At 33.8% G+C, this 14,651-nt stretch overlaps 1 protein-coding gene and 1 long non-coding RNA gene across 2 annotated transcripts; both read right to left on the reverse strand.

Annotated features, from left to right (window-relative positions):
- Positions 1-249: 249 nt before the first annotated feature.
- LOC140037030 (uncharacterized) lies at positions 250-9,027 on the reverse strand. Its single transcript, XR_011840869.1, has 4 exons — positions 7,871-9,027; positions 3,869-4,071; positions 3,017-3,790; positions 250-768 (listed from the first exon to the last, which is right to left on the reverse strand). It is a non-coding gene; the product is annotated as an uncharacterized lncRNA (long non-coding RNA).
- A 1,581-nt stretch (positions 9,028-10,608) lies between these two features.
- LOC113729600 (anaerobic nitrite reductase HB2) lies at positions 10,609-12,952 on the reverse strand. The gene is made up of 4 exons (XM_027253873.2): positions 12,791-12,952; positions 12,411-12,525; positions 11,137-11,253; positions 10,609-10,920 (listed from the first exon to the last, which is right to left on the reverse strand). Exons 1-4 carry the CDS (start codon positions 12,883-12,885, stop codon positions 10,759-10,761), a joined length of 489 nt encoding a protein of 162 aa, XP_027109674.1. The 5' UTR covers positions 12,886-12,952; the 3' UTR covers positions 10,609-10,758.
- Between the last annotated feature and the right edge of the window lie 1,699 nt (positions 12,953-14,651).

Genomic DNA, 14,651 nt, shown 5'->3' on the forward strand with positions numbered 1-14,651 from the left:
ACTACAACAAAAATGGGCTTTAATGACATTTAAAAGTGTCAGTATAGATAATCTAACCTGATATTTTGTCTTTCCTTACACCTTAGACAAGTGTCGTCCCTTCCAATGCAGGGATAGACTCATAGCATTCAAATGTGTCAGAAAAATCATGTTGTTACATTATCCCATCTACCAACAAAAATTCATTTTTTTGACAATTGAAAGTGTCAAGATAGTTGTAGTACCATATTTGGATATCGAATTCTATGAAGGCATCTTGACTTGTCTTAATATATGGCTTTTAAGAACACTTAGTCATGTCATAAAACACTGCTTTGGACGACATCACATGTATCATTAGATATTGTTTTAGAAGCTGAGCTATGCTGACACTTTTACTGCTAGAAGTCTTTTTTTCTTTTCTTTTTTTAAATAAGAAGTAACCTGGTAGTACTCCTACTATACATTCCGTCAATCAAATACCCAAAGGACTTGTAAAATTATCCCAAAGAATAGAATGCACGTAGTCATTTAAAAGCAAAAGTCAATGCTCAAATATTATTTGTTGAACTAAAAGTCAGTAACAAATACTGACATAGCTAATCGAAAAAGTTGTTTAAAGTAGTGTAGCAATGTTAGACAACACCACTAGTTAAAATTAAAATAAAAGATTCTCCTAATGTAAAACGTTGAAAGAACTTGCAATAGCTTCCAAGCTTTCCAACCAAATGAGAGCCTTCAGTCATAACCATGAAGACACCATCAATCTTCAGTTGGTACTACCTGTGCCTAAAGTAGTTTTGTATAAGAAATAGATCTAACCATAAATATTTTAGTTTGAGCAACAAGCAGAAATGAAGCTTCAAAAACAAGAATTTTCCCTTTGTTAACTATTCGCAAAGCATAATGTATAGTATCGTTCATTGGTAATCAGCCCAAAACAGTCATACATACCACAATAATTTACTTGCAAAAAATTTTGATTTACCTTGATCCCATATACTAGCTGATTATTTGTGAAGTTAGAAAGATAACTACTTTGACATTCCATAGAAGGTGGGGATCATCAAATCATCATAGCTAGCAATAAAATTCTAGAAAACCCAATGAGTAAATAAGTACATATATTATCAAATGACAAAGCCAAGCAATTGGTGCACCAAGTGCATCTTGAATTGTTTGTTGCAAATCATATGGTCTAGTCCTAATAAGTCACAATTTTGTCATTGATTTTATAATTAATTTTCCCTATTATCTTACTAAATGTGGATTAATTGTCAGATTCTACTCACTTTTGGAAATGTGTATTTATTACAGGGAGTGGAATACAAATACCATAAAAAGGTGCCAATTTGACGGAAGAAGAGTTTTAGCAGCAGTTAACATGGTGGAGAATAATTCAACTCTGCTTCCTTATCCCATAGGCAAATGCGGCATCTAGGGACACTTTTGAAAAATTGGAACTTTTTCTTCTTTTGGTAGTTTCCGAAGAGAGAGGAGATCGAGAAAAACTGGGAGTCTTCCTTTTTCCTCTGAAGAGCCGCATAGTAGAAATAGTAGGAATTAGATAGGAGAAAGGATGGCAGACAAGTTGGACTACTTTAGATTTTCTCTTGACTTTTCCTTTTTCGTCTTTTATGGGGTCTAGGCCCTCGTATGTCAGAGACAAGTAGAAAACAATTAGTCATTCTCTATAGTTTCGCTTTTCTTCCTTATTCCAACGAATTGAATCCTCTCAATCGAAAACAATGTCCGTGACTATTATTTCTGCAATTTCACGTGGGATTTTCTCCACAGAGAGGAACTAACTCTCTTCATCTAGTCAAGGAACAACGAAGGTTTTGGTTCATCTAAAAATTGTGAGATTGAATTAATTTTATTTATTTCTCTTATTTATTGGTATTTGCATATTCTCTTATTGTAGTGCTTATGGTTGTTAAATTAATTGATTATCTTGGATCCGGATATTGAATTAATTTAGTAACCTATTGTCAATTGGAGCATTAAATCCGTAATTGTTTAATTGCTCTGAAATAGTGACAACTGGCATGATTGGATTTGTGTCAGGGGAATATGCAGGCTAATCTAAAATAACCCTGGTAGTGTGTTATTTGATTAGAATAGGGCACCTCTAATACGTAAGGCAATTGGAGAATTAAATCTTACGGACGTACCTAGGATTATTTCTCAATTAGAGCAGTGATTAACGGACATACCTTAATCACCAACACCATAAGGAGGAGTTGATTGTTATCGCTTGTTTGACAGTTATAACTTATTTATTAGTTGATAATTGGAATTACCCTTGCATCGATGACCAATTAGGTGAACCATTGTTGAAGTTATTTCTTGGCTAGATCTTTAATTATTATTAATCTAATTTTAGTAAATTGTCATTTAATTTTTAGTTAGCTATTTGTTTTTTTATTCGAACTGTCTTAATTTGCATCTTTTATACAAAATCACCCCCTTGTTATTTTGAATTTCAAAAGAGATAAATACCCCCAATCCCTGAGGAGACGGCCTTACTTGCCCTTTATACAAATCAATAATTCCTTGTGAATAAGCAATCCCATGCTAGTATATCGGATTAAGCAAACTCTTCGAAAATTGGGTGAATCAAATAATCCATTGCACATCCAGAGTCCCTACTCCAGTACTTAGAATTGGGTTATGATTACTTTAATTGGCAAATAGGCTTATTTTTATTATTGCACAGGCATCGACAACCTGTCAAGTCCCTTTGCCATGATTTTTGTTGGGTCAAACAAATTTTTCAGTGAAACCATATTTCCTACCTAGTAAAAGATCCAACAAGTACAAGAATCAAAGTCATGCTCAAACTTTCGACCATGTGTACTTTAAAAACTGAAGAGTAAAATTCAGATTAACCACTGAAATCAAGGGAGCAATTTTTTAAACAATTTAGCCACTACAATTAACTATCTAAATATTTTAATTCTTTTCTTTTATTATCCTGATTGCTAGCCAAATTCTAGACTAACCACCTAAAAGTTTAGAAGTTGTAAAGACTTACTCGAATAGGTCGCATTGGACTATGGTTTGAAACATTGTTAGACGATGATGAATGATATCTCGGGCTGTCAACTGTATCGTCCCTTCCATATTGAACTAAAACCATTTTCTTCAAGTTGACAATTTCCTCATCTTATCGCTGAAGCCTTTCCTCCAAACGAACCAATGTTGATTGTTGTTGAATACTCATACGATAACATGTGTTACGACTAGGAATGTCTTCCCATAAATCCGTTGGATTCACACCTTCGCTAAACAAGCGAACATGACCATGTTTGCCTTGCCCAACCACCTAGGCAGATATATCATTTCGACCAACTGGATCTTGCGAATCCGATGGAAGCTGATTTTTCAGCTCATTCATTTTGTGCTACATAATAAAGGAAAACACTTGTTATTGCAAATATAATGAAAACAATGGTAGAATTTAAATGCTTGTGTTTCAAGGATCCTTACCAAATTCTCAGCAACTATAGTACTTGATAGAGTTCCATCGTCATGGGTATAAAACTTATTGAACATTTCTACTCTAATAGGAGGTCTTCCTAACTATTTGGCCTATAAGAAATTTAAGTTTTTTAATTATAGTTTTAGCATGTAGCATATAATAAAAAAACAAAGCTAACATAATCAACCATGTATAATTAAAAAAAATAGCAACTAAAAAAGTCAGAGATATCGCCATGTTATTCCGAAGCTGAGCAAATGACTTTTTTTCGGTTATGTGGTTCATCTTCTTCTCCCCTCTTGCTTTCTTGTTCCTCTCACTCAGTTTCTAAAATTGAAAATCATAACCAAAATTATGCCATTGAATAAACACAACTTTATTAAGAATGTTGTAGCTGATTTGTACCTTTGCTACTTCACTTTTCCAATAAGTCCAAGTTTTATCCATTGCTCTTCCCGAACCCTTACATCCTTTTGAAACCAAGCTTCAGCAATTGGCAAGTTAGGATCAAAATATGTAGCCTTTAAATCTGACTTCCAGTTTCTCCATTTTTTGCCAATAGATCTTGAGGTTCAAGCTTCTAGTCTCATAGGTAAAATAAACCTTTCCTAAAACATAATTAGAAACAAGAAAATGAACAATGTGCATAGTAAATTTTGAAGGTTAAAAACTATTCTTGTTATAGGCATAAGTATTGGCATAGAGTAGTTTCTTTAGTACCCGTTTTACGGGGTGAGGGCCGAAGCGAGTGTAGAAATGAAATTCAAGAATCAGGTGCATAGCATATGGTGATTAAGTAATTTTGAAGCGTAGGATGATTATATCAGGTTGCTTTTCTTCTTGCTTCCATGTCGGGTAAGCAACTTAGCATCCCATCAAAAAGAATAAAGGGGTTGGAACAATTCTTCTAAGGTTAGCTAGGCCCTCCCCTATTCCCCTGCCTGCCCGCCCTGTTGTTACCTCATTTCATCTATGCTGCCTTGTTGGAATGGCCCAACTACTATTCTGAATTCATCCAAAATATTATACTACGAAGTTTTTTAGCGTTCTGGAACTTTGGAGGGGAAAAGAACTGAATGATCAAACTCCTATTGGAGTTTTACCTATTTGCTAATTTTACCTAATGTTGAAAATTAATTCATTCAAAATCTTTTTGAATTAAGCATATTTGATAATAGAATTGCTTATCACTTAAATGTAAGTAGTCCTTAATTTGTCTTCAAAATTTTAAGTGAAATTTTTTATTTCACTTAATTTTCTAAACTGACCAAACATGTTACTTTTCTTTCACACACAACACACTCTTAATTGTGCTATCACACAAAGTATGCATTTTTATCGAAAAAAGGAAAAACAGGGGGACTTGACATTTTATCGAACAGGTTATGGACAACAAATCCGTAACAAAATAGTCACATGAATCAAGTAGACAACCGAGGTGAATACAACTGAACAAGAAGTGCACTCAAATCATAAACTATTATTGCATCCATTTCAATTTCAAACAGACCGGACTAATCTCAAATGTAATCAATTTAGGGCAAACTTTGAAACTTAACCCTCCTAATTCAACACAATATAGTACACAGCTTCAAGGATAGCTAATAATGTCCATTATATTCTTAGAAAAAAAAAGAACAACTTGAAAAACAAACAGCTTCTTTACGGTGAGATTCAGCAAAAATATTATCTAATTAATGACAAAATTAAAAAAATTTACCATGCAAATAATGGGAAAGCAAGGGTAGTTTGTTTGCAGAGAGATTCAGCAAAAACAAACTCCAAGTGTTTTGGCTGAGAGATAATTTGCCAAGAGATAGTTTGCGGAGAGGTTGTTTCTTTGTGAGAGAGATGAGAAGAAGCAAAATTTCACTAGGTCTTTTGGCTGGTAAAATGAAAGTTTTGAGTATTTCACTAAGTGTTTTGGCAAATGAATCTTCCGCCAAAAAAGTACGATGTCGTTTTGTGACTCTTTTTTTTTTGTATATCTCATATTTTCTCAAGTGTCATGATAGGCAGTTTAAAGGCACATTATTATTTTTATATCAGATAAAATAAAATAAAATTAGAGTATATATTATTGAATTGATAACAAGTGTCATGATAGAAGTACTATAATGACACAAATTAGCAAGTGTCCTTATAGGCACGTCACGAAAGGCCATTTTTGTTGTAGTGACACCTCTTCTTCAAGGTCACAAAGCAAGAAAGTATTCTTCATATCAAACTGATACAATGGCTAATCTAAACTGGCTACCAGAGACAACATAATTATGATTGTATCTAGTTTTTCCCTAAATGAGAATGTCTCTTGATAGTCAATATAAATCTGCATGTAACTCTTAGTTACAAGTCGAGCCTTATATCAGTCGATTGATCTATCAGCCTTGTACTTTATTAAGAAAACCCATTTGCATTCCATAGTATTCTTTCTTTTTGGTAGTGGGACAAAGGTCCATATGTTATTTTTCTACAATGTTGACATTTCAGCTTCTATAGTTTAGGCCTAGTTTGGATCCACGAAAGCGCCATGCACTCCATTTGGAATATCAACTGATGCCACATTGTATACAAAAACCTCCAGAGATTTAGATAGCCTATGAGTTGACACATAATTGGCAATGGGATACTTGGATCGTTTTATATGAACTCTGGAGAGTACAAATTTGATGGCTTGCCCCAATTAGATTTATTAGGCAACACGTATCTACTCGTTGTGTCTAAATCGGTAGTAAATAAATGGGTAACAGAAGTACTAACCTTAGAAATATTCTCAATAGAAGAATGATCAGGTACCAAGGAATGGGAGGTTATGTTAGGTACATCTACTTCTTCAAAAGACACATCATCAATAATTTTCTGAAAACGACTAGGAGCATCATTAGGGCTAGGAGTCTTTTCATCCCCAGTAATAAGTAAATCAGTTTGCCACTATCAGTTAGCAGTTGATGGATCAACATTGGCATGTAAATCAGCATGCAAATCAGCATTAGCCACATCGGTACTTAGCCACGATGGCCATGCCAATTTCGGCCAATTCTTCTCATTCTCATCTTTTATCTCCCCCTAAAGTGAAGAATTCTCTTACTCTAATATTATTTCATACATTTTCTTGGTGGTTGGATCATAACACCAATAACCTTTCTTGTGCATAGTATATCCCAAGAAGACACAATGAAGAGTACAAGGATTCAATTTATTGCATTGATTCTTAAGCAGATGTACAAAAATCACACATTCAAACATTGCTGGAATCAATAGCACCGATGGTAAAGTATAGTGTTGAGAGAGAGCCTGTAGTGGGGTTTAAAAATTAATGACTTTTGAAGGCAATTTGTTCAACAAGTGGACTGCTATGGTGACTATATCAGGCCAATATTGATGTAAAACATTTACACCAATCAGCATGGCAACTGCTATTTCTAATATGTACTGATTTTTCTCTCAGTCACTCCATTTTGCTACGAAGTCTAAGTATAAGAAGTTTCATTTATGAGGTCGTTAGTATTGAAGAACTCCTGTAATGGTCGATTATCACATTCACCACCATTATCAAACCAAAAAATCTTGATTCTAGGTGAAAATTATGTATGAATTATTGAACAAAATGATTAAAAATGTCAAGCACTCCATTCTTATCCTGTAACAGATACAACCAAATCATCTGACTACAATCATCTACAAAAGTTATAAACCAACGAATACAATAGATAAAGTAATTGATGAAAATCTCCAAACATCAAGATGCACTAAATCAACAAAAGCATTACACTTATTATGACTGATCGGATACAGAACCTTATAACTCTTGGTCAAAATACAAGTTTTACATTTTATATCGGCAACATTAACACTAGAAAACAAGTCAGAAAATAAGTCATGTATTCAAAAGATGTATGTCCCAACTACTGATGTCATAACTAGATCTCTCAATTTTTGTATTATCAGTGCTTCTTATCTGATTTGCTCTACCTAAACTAAATTCATCCATGTAGTATAAATTCCTTCTCTTAGTAACACAATCGATTATCTTCTTGGTGAGAATATCTTGAAAAAGACAAAATGTTGAATACATCAGCGCTGCACAAATACGATTGATTATTATTTGACTAATAGAGAGTAGATTATTTATTAGGGAGAGTATCAATAAGTATCAGGTAGATAAAGAGATGATGATATGATGATAAAATAATAATCCCAACCTCTATAATTGGACATTGAACATCATTGGCATTAGAGATCATTAATTGTCTTGGGTAAGTAACATATGAGAAATCATTCAAATCAAAAGGTCATATGATTGGTAGATCTTGAATCGACAATTTAATGACTTTCACGCCAATTAGGGCTATAATTACCTTGATATTGATAAGCCTTTGAGACATCGACAAGAAAAACAAAAGGTACCTGTGCAATATTAAGAGCCATGGCTAATGCCACTGAATCAACATCTACAATGGCCACTCTTCCAAAGCCTCTATTCTGATCAACAATAATCAATCGATCAGCTCATTGATTTCATCCTTTGCGCTTCATCTACCATGCTAAATATCCATGTAGTTCGAAACACATATCATGTATGTATATCTCTTCTTATTGCAGTGAGTACATCTATCCCTTTGAGTTGGCACTTTGGTTTGAGGCAATATAATTGGCTTATCTTTCACTCCCTTAGATGCCATAATAAAGTCTATTATGTTGTCTCCTCTTCTCAATATACTTATTCTCTGCTGTCTTCATGCTAAATATAGGCATACACCTTCTAAACTATTAGGAATGGTTTTGTTCATAGCACGTCACTGCGCATCTTATCCAATCTCTCATCCAACCCATTAAGGAAAAAGTACAACCTCGTTTCCTGTATGAGAGAGTTATACTTGATAATATTGGCAATACACTCCATTGAGTTTGGCTGATAGAAATCGATCTCTCTCTACAAACCTTAAAGGTTATTATAATACTTCTCAATCAGCCTTCCAACTTGTCTCATCTTGATCACCCTCTGCCATAGATCATATAATTGTGATGTATCTACCACACCAAAGTATGCTGTAGAAATCGCATCCCATGTCACTTTCGCATTAGGGTAATAGATGAAGTTGCCGATCAGGAATGGATCCATGTTGTTTATTAGTCATCCTTTCACAATCGAATCTTCAATTTGCCATTATTGGTATGCAGGATCTATCAGTAAAGATTGAGAAATTTCAACATTAATATATCCCAATTTGTCCTTACTTGAAATATACATCTCAACAACTTGGGATCACAAGGCATGATTGGTGTCATCCAACTTGATGCCAATATTTGTCTGTTTGGTGTAGTTTTCTAGATCCTGATCAAGACTTTTGCCATTCGTGTAATCAAGCATTCTAAAATGGAAACAATTTCTCTATATTTCACCATTTCAGATGATTTTTCCATGGTTCTTGGTTCAAGATTATATCAGAGTAGGCATTTGAGTAGAAACTCTAGAATCCCTACTCTAATACCATGTTAAGAAGATGGAGTTTTGGGTGGAAATTTTCTCTATATTTCACACTCAAATGTTACAATGGTATGAAACTTATGTATAGGCTTATAACAAGATCAAGTACAATAAATCTAGACAATCTTTTAGATAGTAACTACCATTAAATAAATCTTTAATTGATATACATAAAAAATAATAAGATATTTACATCTACCACCAACCAACAAACAACCAACAACTCACTCTAACAACATTTAAAAGCAGAATCCATAATGTTCCCCAACCCAACTCCTCAAACTTTACTTATTTTTTGCATTTCCTACCCACCAAAATCCTATTTCTACACCTTATCCACACTTCACTTAGAGCAGCGATGACTCTAGCCTCTTATCTTGTAGAACGTTGAAATCAGTTATCATGACATCATAAGAAAATTTGATTTGGTATTTTCAGTCCCAAGAAATATTTTGCTATCTTCAGCTCTTGTCCACCATCCAAATACTCCATATCTCTCTACAACATTTTTTTTAGACCTCTGTGGATGATATTTGAAAGGAATAGTTTTGGTGGCGGCCAATTAATAAAACATGTCCATTACAGAAATATTATTGTGTTCGTGAAATTTGATTGTATGATGATTAAATTTTTATGTGACCCGTATAATAACTAGAAATGGCTTGGCTGGAAGACCTTGCAACGCCAACATCCTATCGATGTCACCAATTAATTAATTAATCAGCTAGTGCTCATGATTCTGTGTGTAAAATGTGATAATAACACATGTTTGAATTATGTAAAAAAGGAAACATGCACTTTTCATCTTCATTATTTTAGAGTTGGACCAATTTGATCCCCATTATTTTAGTAGAAACACATTTCATCCCTTTAGTTTCAATTTTTGACCAATTAGAGACAATTGACGCTTAATCACTCAATTCAACACAATTTGATATTTGATCACTTAATTTGGACGACGTGAAATGCGGGAGGGGCATGCACTATTAGCAAAGAGACCTAAGGGAGACAAAATTTATCAAACCCGACCCATTTCACCATCCCTACGATTCTATACACCCAACCTTTCAGCATATTTATTTATATTATTTTTAAATTTTATGGAATTTGGCTGATGAATTTTGAGGGTATAATGAATTTTATTTCCTCTGTATATTTTTTTACTAACAACGCATGTTGCTTGTGCTTTTTATTCAGTCTAAACAATTGCTCCAAATTGGTCAAAAAATAAAAACTTAAGAGGCGAAATATGTTTCCACTCAAACAATAGGGACCAAATTAGTCCAACTCCAAAATATTGAGGATGAAAGTTGCATTTTTCTTATGTGAAAACATGTTTCTGATAAAAAGTTCAAACAAAAAGAGTTGATTTTGGAAATTTTCCTTGTGTACGTTTTTATATTTCTTTCATTTGCTGTGACGTGAAAATCATGTTAATTGTATTTTTATCACCTTCGTGTGGCACAAAAGTTTTTTAGAATTGAACACATATATACTCTGTCTTGTTCCGTAATGAATATGATAGCAAACCTCTATCAGTCGCATTTCCATTTTGATATATATATATATATAGAAAAAAAGGAATAATATCAATATTAATATAATATTACTAAAATGATAAGAACACAACTCTTAAACTTTCGCATTTTTCAAGAAATGACAACAATAAGACTTTTTATTTATGACGTAGATGATTTAGCAAACAAGCCTTGACAAACGCAATAAATTACATAATAAAACATCAATTCTTAAATAATAAAATTACTATAACTGACTCTAATAAACTATTAAAATCTTGATTTGGCTGTTAAGCAATAGGCTTTGATGAAGCCGCAGCCTGGACCTGCATCTCACGCACAATTGCTGCTGCCAAGTGATCATAGCCTTCTCCCCAAGCATTCTTCATTTCCTCGCTCCATTTTTCTCCCGCAGCCTCTTGGATCGTTTTCAGCAATGCTTCTTTCACAACCTATATGCATGTCTCGCGTAAAATACACAATTTAATTTCTCTATTAATTTGCTTCGTCAAGAACTTGAATAGATTGAACCCTACATAAAAGTTACTTTTTTATGACTAAGGTTGGAATATCATAATCACATGCATATTCATATTAATTTTGTGCATTTCCTGAAATTCTAGAGATTAAAAAAAAAATACAGCCAGCAGCTTTAGAAGTAGTATTACCTCAAAATGGGGTTCAAGAACTCCTTTCTGGAGATGAACTGATCCCAACCACTTGAGAGTAGTATCGCCAACCGCCACTTCCCCCTTCTCTCGCAGCTGCACTACTGATTCGCAAGTCTAATGTTGTATATAACCTTGTCAGATTTCTACTTGACTACTAGAAGTGATAAACTATTACTGTAGTACTGCAAAGTGACTGTTATCTATTGCATGCATGACAATTTGCAGGAACTTGAGATCTAGCCTGCAACAATTGCAAGTGCTCTCGAGTGGAAATCTTCACCATTAACTTTTCTTATGCACTTCTGGACTGAATTATAAAAAAATTAAGAATAAATCTTATATACACTAATAATGCATACATGATTAATACGAATTGCTCTTCTGCTTTTCTAGTATCTCCAAGCATGACAACCTGACCGTTAATCTTGTACATATCCATCTTAATCCCTGCTCGATGCTTCTCTTTCAAATTATGCTGTTCAAAGATAGATATGTGTCTCAAAATAAATTATGAGAGTGTAATTGGTAGATCTTTTTTTTTTGGTCAGCTTTGGATCACTACAATTCTTTTTTTGGGTTAATGACCACCGAAAGGAACATGGGAAGGATGCTATATATACGAGATAATGGAAGTTTCTTTTCATAAAAATTGTTGTGAAGGACCAATAGGCAATAGCTCTTCAAAGGGGAACAAAAAGGGTAAATTACATGTAACCCCTTGTGGTTTCATCTGCTGCCACGTGATCCCCCTAATTTTTCAAAATGTCCACTCACCTCCCTATGATTTTATGTAAAGTAGAAATTTGATAGAAAACAGCTATGTAATGTCATTAATTGAAATACCAATAATACCCTTACTTAAATGTTAAATTATTCGACAGCTTAATCACCTTATATAAAAGTATAGGAAGATTATATGATAAATGTAAAAATCACAAAAGGGTAAAGTGGATATTTATACAAATCATAAAAGGGTTACATGGATATTAATATTTTATCACATGCACTTTTAAAGCATGTTTGGTATAAACGCTGTAACTGATTGTGCATTCTGTCCATTTTTCACTTTACATAAAATTATAGGGGGTTCTATGGCTATTTTAAAATTTTAGGAGGGTCATCTGGCATTTTGTAGAATTAAAGGGGGTAATAAGTTGTTTACCCAAAAGAAAAGAAACAAAGAAAGTATCACTCATTTCGTATAGTGGGCAAAAGTTTACGAAAATGAGAACATAAAAAAAAAAAGGACAAAATGCATTACGGTATCATACCAGCTTGAAAATTTTGGCAGCATGTGCCCTGAGCTGGGGATTGTTCTCTGGAATTTCATCCGTATCCCTTAGAAATGAGAACAAGTCCTTTGCCCTTGGTGCTTTCTCCATGATCCTTAAACCATATGGCCCCCAAAAAAAAAGGCCAGGGAGAATAAGTCAGAGAATTAAATACTGTGGAAGAATATCAACTCGTTAAACCATTAATTTTCTTGAGTGCTAGCTAGGTGGTGCAAGCAACATCTTCTGCATTAGGTACATATATGTTAAAAGATAAACAGTTTTTTTTTTTTCAGCATTTCAAAAGACAGTTAAAATAAATAAATGCGTAATGCAAAGCAAAGAAATTGGATGAAAACTGTTGGTGAATGTCTACTTACAGTGTAAATAAACGAAAACTGTGTCGAGGAACATCATGTTTCATCAGCTCCCAAGACTCCTTTACCAAAGCTTCTTGCTTCTCACTCAACACCATTTTTGCTCCTCTCCCTGATCTTTGCGCCGATTATATGGTAGCCCCTTCCCTCACTTTATATTGGCTTTTGAGCGGTAAGGCGGACATAGAATTTATAGGTGTAATATAGGCTAAAAAGTCTATTTGACCCTCAAACTTTAATAATTCTATACTTTTAATCCTCAAACTATTAGTTATATATTTTAACCCCTGAGCTATTGAAAACGTATATTTGTAGCCTTTCAATGATTTTCAATAATTCAGGGAGCCGCTCTAAGACTAATAGAAGGGCTATATACATATACGTGTTTTCAATAGTTCAAGAGTCCAAAATGCATAACCAATAATTAAAGGGTTAAAAAGTAAAAATGATTAAAGTTTGAGGGCCAAATAGACTTTTCTCCTATGATATTCAGGCGGATATACTGGATGAAATAGGCAAAAGACTTTTTGGTTGTATTGGAAGCTTCGTAGATAGAGGTAGTAAAATAGAAAAGGAAATCTGGCCAATCTTCATTTATATGCAGTCAAAAGATTACTTCCCGAAAGATTGTCAGTCAACATGGTATGTATTATTAGCCAGTGATTATCCGACCTTGACTTCTGTCACGACAATATCAAGTCAAGATGCTAATTATAGACAAACAAATGCTCTAATTCCTTTATAATTCCATCGACTCACCAATGACAAAAATATTTGGTTTCTGCACCTAGTTATAAGCTAATGAGATTAGTTAACAGACATTGAGTGGACATTTGTTAAAAGATGTATTATGGAAGTTTTCCGTTTATAAAAATAAAGTTGATTCAAAAAGTAACTAAACATAAAGGGTACAATAGCTACGAATGTGTACATTCACACGATAAATTTTGGGTATACACCTTAGACTAATAGAAGGACTACAAATATACGTTTTCAATAATTCAGGGGCCAAAAATCTATAACTAATAGTTAAAGGGTTAAAAATATAAAATTATTGATGTTCGTGGGCCAATTAGACTTTTCACCTATAATACTCACACGGATATGCCAGGTGGACTTTTTGGTTGTTATGGGAAGCGTAGAGATGATAAATAGAAGGAGGAAGCTTCGGCCAATTTTTATGGACACGCAGTGAGAAGATGGACTCGGGGCACGGACGGTTGCACCTGCAACCGTCCCAGGCGGTTTTCGTCATTATCAACTACGCGTAACTTTCTTTGTACATCGTGTAACTTTTTTTGCACATCGCGTAACTTTAGAGCAAATTTTTGTGGGTCTCACACATGGCGTGGAAATCAAGTTACAACTTATAATCTCAGCCGCACAAAATTTTGAGCCCAAATCCTGACCATTAACCGCTCAGGGACGGTTGCACCTGCCCCATTTCCGTGAGAAGATCCCTTCCAAAAGCTCTTCAGTCAACATGCTACGTATTATCAGCTAGTGATTATCCTACCTTGACTAGTGTTCATGATTATGTCAAGTCAAGGTGATAAATATTGGCAAACAACTTCTATAATTCCTTTATAATCCCATCGACTCGCAACTAACGAAAATATTTTGTTTCTTTAGTTAGTCATGAGATTATAAGATTTGTTAATATACGCTCCATGGAAATTTGTTAATAGAGGTCTTAAGTACATTTTTTTTTTTACGAAAATAAAGTTAATTCAAAAAGTATTTATATATAAGGGGTACAATAAATATGAATATGTGCATTCACATTACAAGTTATGTGTTTACATTTAGACTAATGGAAAGCAATAAATATATGTTTTCAATATTTTAGGGGTCAAAAATATAT

The sequence above is a fragment of the Coffea arabica genome, chromosome 2e, assembly GCF_036785885.1.
Source record: "Coffea arabica cultivar ET-39 chromosome 2e, Coffea Arabica ET-39 HiFi, whole genome shotgun sequence".
NCBI classification, from domain to species: Eukaryota; Viridiplantae; Streptophyta; class Magnoliopsida; order Gentianales; family Rubiaceae; genus Coffea; species Coffea arabica.